Consider the following 6,000-nt stretch of genomic DNA (forward strand, 5'->3'; position numbering starts at 1 on the left):
GGCTTTTACTGTGCTTGCACGCACTGCTGGGTACATTGTGTAAGTGGAGGACAAAAAAAACTAAACCTGGCTCTGTTATAATATGATGCGCACAAGGAGGCAATTAAAAAGCTTTCATACAGGCTGAACGTTTTCTGATGAACGTACACATCTTCTTAGGTTTCATACACTGCATGGTGAGTGTATTACCTGCATGGTGAAGGAGGAGACAAATTAGGGCCTAATAATGGAAGAAGCTTATTTGCAGAACAGAGCATACTGTTATAGCAAAAAGGCGCATACTCTTACCTGGGCTAAGTTTTGTTCTTTGAGGTTTCTACTTTCACTGTTGCAGAGTTGGGAGTGTAGGATAGTGTAGGATAACAGGTAGAATCGCTTGAAAAACAGTAGCCTATTGCCTACAACTTTATAGGCTACAAATATAGAAAAACTTGCATCCATGCTACTTATCTTGAGATAGTTAGTTTCATGTATCATATTTTGCTGTCAAAAAGAAAATCGAAATTTGCAGGTTAGAGCTTTGATTTGTCTTAACTGAGGGAGCTTGCTATTTTGTTAACTGTTTACCAGCAAAGATCCAGTGGCTGAGAAAAACATTTAATACCTGTAATAGTGGTTCTCCTTCATAGGAAGAGTTTCTCAATTCATGAACAAAACACACTTTTCCTTGGAATAGCATGAGATTGGGGGGCTTTATAACTCATTTCTGGCGGGCTTCTTTGATGAGCACATCATAATGGACAGTAGACCAACTGCTTAGAGCGGTCTTATGGGATACCCTGCTCAGCCTGCAGCCGTAGAGAGACGGTACACATTTTTTCTATATATGTTCTAAGCTTTAATGCTCGTCCTTCCTGCTAGAAAATTGTCTTTAATTTCTTTTGTGTGTTTAAACAAGACAGTGGTTAGTTTACTTTTTAAGTTAGTCATATACATGTTGTTACAAAAAGTCTAAACTAAAAAAAAATTCCTGTAAGTCACAAAGCCATACGGTTAGTTTACGAAAGTGGATATCATGTGGCATTGTTTTGAGACCGCACCATGTAACAATGTCACAATCTTAATTAGGTCAAGTTAGGTTTCTTCATAAAACCATGTACTCAATCCTGGGTAGCCCAACATCAATTTATTAAAAGGGTTTATTTTCTTAAAATGGACACTAATCTCTTGAGGGAAACCAGCAATATGACATTTTTTAAAGATAAGTAAATCACTGTAGATCTCATTTATAAAATGCAATACATCGTACGCTTGTTGACAGTCTTTAGCCAACTGGCTGCTTCTCTGTACTTACAATAAGTTGGTAACCAGTCACATGTACCACTGAGGTCAAGCGAGACAGTGTAAAGCATAAAAGACTTTTTAGGTCTCATGTAGAACAAGCATTTACAATGCAATGGTCTCGTCTTTGTTAAAGTTAGAGCTATTGGCATTGCAAATGGCATTTTTTTCATTTTTTGTTTTTTTTAAAGCATTAAAAAATGTATTGTCCGTTACAATGGCAATAGGTGAGCATTAGAGAGTAGTAGAGAGTATTAGCGGACACAGAGCCACACACACACAGAGAGCAACACACGCAGAGAGCCACACACACACACACACGCAGAGAGCCACACACACATGCAGAGAGCCACACACACACACATGCAGAGAGCCACACACACACACATGCAGAGAGCCACACACACATGCAGAGAGCCACACACACATGCAGAGAGCCACACACACACGCAGAGAGCCACACACACACGCAGAGAGCCACACACACACACAGAGAGAGCCACACACACAGAGAGAGCCACACACACAGAGAGAGCCACACACACACAGAGAGCCACACACACACAGAGAGCCACACAGAAAAAACAATCACAACCAGGGAACAGAGGCAAGAAAAGCAAGCACAACCAGGGAACAGAGGCAAGAGAAGCGATCACAACCAGGGAACACAGGCAAGAAAAACGATCACAACCAGGGAACACAGGCAAAAAAATGAGCACAACCAGGGAACAGAGGCAAGAAAAAAAATGATCACAGTCAGGGAACAGAGGTAAGAAAAACAAAGTTAAAGGAAAGCATGAGGGGGCGTCTCACCGGAGCAAAAGCAGAAAGATGGGCTCAAGTGTAGTTGCGGACAGCTGTGGAACTTCCAAACTTCCGCTGTGATTCTAGTACTTCCCACATACGCCATGGTTCTCACCCTTCAGCGACATCTCCAAACCTCTGGCTGAAGAACAAAGATGGCGTCCGCCAGCAGCAAACCAAGGACCCCGTCCCACCACAGGTAAGAAAGGGGAACGGCGCGTAGTAAAAGCAGGCAGAGCAAAGGAGCCAATATTGGACTCCACAGTGTGTGCAGAAGCAAAAGAGACGCACACACACACACACCGAACGGGGACAAGAAGATGGCGTAGGAGGAGGGCGGATCCCGAGGGAGACTAGGTGCGGCTGGTGGTACGGAGACATCTACGAGCCAGCACTAGCCAGGGTAGAAGGCAAGAAAACTGGAATAACCAGGGAACAGAGGCAAGAAAAGCGATCACAAACAGGGGGCAGAGGCAAGAAAAGCGATCACAAACAGGGGGCAGAGGCAAGAAAAGCGAGCACAAACAGGGGGCAGAGGCAAGAAAAGTGAACACAAACAGGGGGCAGAGGCAAGAAAAGCGAGCACAAACGGGGGGCAGAGGCAAGAAAAGCGAGCACTCACCGGCTGGGGCGGAGGACTCAGACATTCTCCCTTGCTTCTCCCGCGGTGGGGGCAGGCACCGGCAATGTGCCTCGCCGTCGGGCTGCACCAGGGGCGTCTGCAGGGCTCTCCCTTAACCACGGGAGCCCCGCACCGGCAGCTTCTCTACTTCTTCCGGCGGCGGTCAAGCAGAAATGACTCTCAGAAAAGCCCTGTCATTTTCAGACTGGGGGGGGGGGCGTGTGTTTCTTTCTCTCCTCTTCCCAGTGGCTGGAAGAGGAGAGAAAGAAACTAAAAATCACGCCCCTCAATCTGAAAAAGACGGGCTTAAATTAAAGGACAAACCTCTTCTCCAATGGCTGGCCAGCATTTAGAAGGCCAGCCAATGGAGAAGAGGGGCGGGTTCAATCCCCACTCTGGAAAACATAAGATCTCGCCAGCGAGACTGCGCAAGCGCAGCCTTCGCTAGTCGAGACCTAAAAAGCATACACAAGACATTCTGATAACTGTTGGTGTGCTTGGAGTCTTCCCATTGCTTACCATTGGAGGTCTTCAAAGCCATTCTCAATTGCTTGCTTCCTGCTGGTCAGTTCTGTGGTCTGCACTTCTCTCTTCTTGCATGTGACCCTCACCTAGAACATGGCCCAAGTATTTGTGTACTTACAATGCGCGCACGTTTGGAACCTACTTTTTTTTTTTTTTTTTTTGTTGAGCCACTCCACAAAGTGCATCTTTCCTAGCTGGCTGTCGTTTTCCTCCCTAATCTACCCCCACTCTACTGCAGTCTACCCCACTCCACACTACCCTTTTCTATTCCACTGCAGTCTCCCCTACTCCAGTCTCCCCTACTCAAATCTACCCCACTCTACTACACTCTAATTCACTGCACTTAAGTCTACTCCTATCTGCCCCAGTTCACCCAAATCTACACCACTCCAGTTCACCTCACTCTACGCCAATACACCCCACTATAATCTACCCCACTCCACACAGTCTACCCTGAATCAATCTACCCCACTCCACCCCTATCTACCCCACTTCACACTACTCTAAACCAACCTTCCCCATTCCACTTTACTCCAACCTACCCACACAACACCAACCAGTTGTGCCTCATGTAATGAAACTGGTACTCGTGTAAAGCGCTCTGATACCCATTCCTTCCGTTCAACTTTGCGCTATATAAAACTTTGCTTAAAAAAAACCTGTGCCACTTTACCCCACACCTCGCCACTAACGTTTAGCCATGTTGAATAGCAGCCACACTGGTATACGGCATGGTTATAAACACCTTGCCAATAGCTCTGACTATGGCGAGACGTATTGGCTTTGCAAGTGCTTTTTCTTATTTTTATCACTGGCTGCTCAATTTGGCAATCCTCACCAGATTCACTTTTCACTAGCCCAGTCTCAGAGCATAACATTTGGGCCAGAGCTCGATCTGCTCTTGAGGTGCCTAGCTTTAACAAGCATGGTAATGCATAATTTTCGCCTATCTGATGAATAATGAGCTGTTTTTATTAATCATCGTCGGGGAGAAAGAAAGCGCTCCCTGACAAATAGCAAGGGAGTGGAGAGGATGTGGCACAGGACCAGAGCTGGGGATCGCGGTTCGAGTCTCCGCGGCGCAACGTGCTGTTATTCTACGCAAATCACGTAATCTCTCTGGGTGTTACATTGTTAAATATGCTGTAAGAGTAAAATGCAAATCTGTATGAAAAATGTGTTCCACCAAAGCAGACGGGAAACTGCTAAGCGAAGCAGACTAGGAACAAGCATTGGTAAATGCAGAAGAATATGCTACAGACAATAGAAATGGGGGAAAAGTAGCACACACAGGAACCGATGAGAAGCCAGGAAAGAGAAGAGGTGGAATGTAAGTCCCTTATAAGTTTATAGTCAAAACAATAGATTTTTTTCAAGTACAGCACAAGCGCCACCAAAAAACTGTGAAAGCACTTAAACAGAGGGCATTCTGGTCTCAACCTCATATTCTGTAGAGCTCTTCAATTGCACACGGGAGACGATATTACTCTTCAGGAATAGTAGCTTTAATTTCCTAAAATATTAGCAAAAGTACCACAGCCTCCACACACAAGCTGCTGAACGTTTTCGCTCGGATTTCTGTAGATAATACAAGTCTTTGTGGGCATTGTATGTGCAGTTGACCGAGTGAAGCGTTTTTAAATATCCAATATTATGTAGCAGATGTCGGGCACTGAAAGTTTATGAATCTTTGGGTTATATTCATGTTGAGAACCAGTTACAGGTAACATTTTCTTTAACTGCACGGTGCTATTGCTTGCAATGCATGTGTGTCAAACATTGTTTTTATACTGTGGTTCCCTTTTGCTGTACCTAGATCTCGTTCTCGAGACCGCCGAAGGCACCGCTCAAGATCGTCCTCCAGAGATCGAAAGAGGAGAACCCGCTCCAAGTCACGGGAGAAGCGACGCACCCACAGGTCACGCTCCCGCAGCCGAAGTCGTAGTCACAAGAGAAGCCGGGACCGCAGTATAGATCGTAGTTCGAAATCCAAGTGAGACAGGTGGCTGCTGCCCTGGCAGGAGAGTAGTGTGTGGGAAGGAGGAGGTCTGGCCTCTTTCTGTTGTCTTGGGACGTGAAGGAGTGTATACAGAACCAGAACTGATATATCTTAACTTGCGTGACCACGGTGGAGAGGGGGGGGTACGGGTGGGTGGAGCCATTTGGATTTTATTCTCACTTTCTTTTGTGCCTCATCACTTGTTCTTTACTGTATTTCCTTCCTTGTGGAATAAAAGCCTGTTTTAAAACACTTTGTCGTTGTATGCAAACATAAGGGTGTCTCTCACCCGTGGGAGTCATCTTTTACCACGAGAATCCAGTACTTGTTTGTTTATTTGAAGCCTGTGTTAAACATTTTGAGTATCCATAGCATGCTTGACATAACCTTTTCTACAGAAGTGCTAATTGCTGCAACAGTGTTGCATCTGCATGCAAAGTAATTTGCTGCAGCAGTGACTCCTATTGCCTACTTCAGTGTTGCATTTGATGCAGTACCATATTTGCTGCCTACCGCTTCTCCAACATTCTCTGCTTTCTGTCGATTTAAGAAGTACTTGCAAAAGGACTTTGAGGCTATTTAAACAGGAAGCGATGTGCATGCCAGCTAAATTATTCTCACACACAGGGCATGCTTCCCCCACCCCTAAAAAGAAAGCATTTGTTATGTTATTTTATAGCGCATGACTCACCCAGGGGCTTCTCAGCGCTTTACCAATGGAAATCCGGCAGACATAAACAGAACGTGTTATACCATGACCGACTCAAAA

At 45.4% G+C, this 6,000-nt stretch overlaps 1 protein-coding gene across 2 annotated transcripts in view; it reads left to right on the forward strand.

Annotated features, from left to right (window-relative positions):
- Positions 1-5,483, forward strand: part of LUC7L2 (LUC7 like 2, pre-mRNA splicing factor) — a 331,681-nt gene extending 326,198 nt beyond the window's left edge. For both annotated transcript variants that reach the window (XM_078640346.1, XM_078640339.1), the window contains one exon: positions 5,049-5,483. In XM_078640346.1, coding sequence (XP_078496472.1) covers positions 5,049-5,229 — 181 coding nt within the window. In that variant the 3' untranslated portion in view covers positions 5,230-5,483. The remainder of the gene's footprint in view (positions 1-5,048) is intronic.
- Positions 5,484-6,000: the final 517 nt, after the last annotated feature.

This window comes from Lissotriton helveticus, chromosome 1_1 (genome assembly GCF_964261635.1).
Source record: "Lissotriton helveticus chromosome 1_1, aLisHel1.1, whole genome shotgun sequence".
Classification (NCBI taxonomy): domain Eukaryota; kingdom Metazoa; phylum Chordata; class Amphibia; order Caudata; family Salamandridae; genus Lissotriton; species Lissotriton helveticus.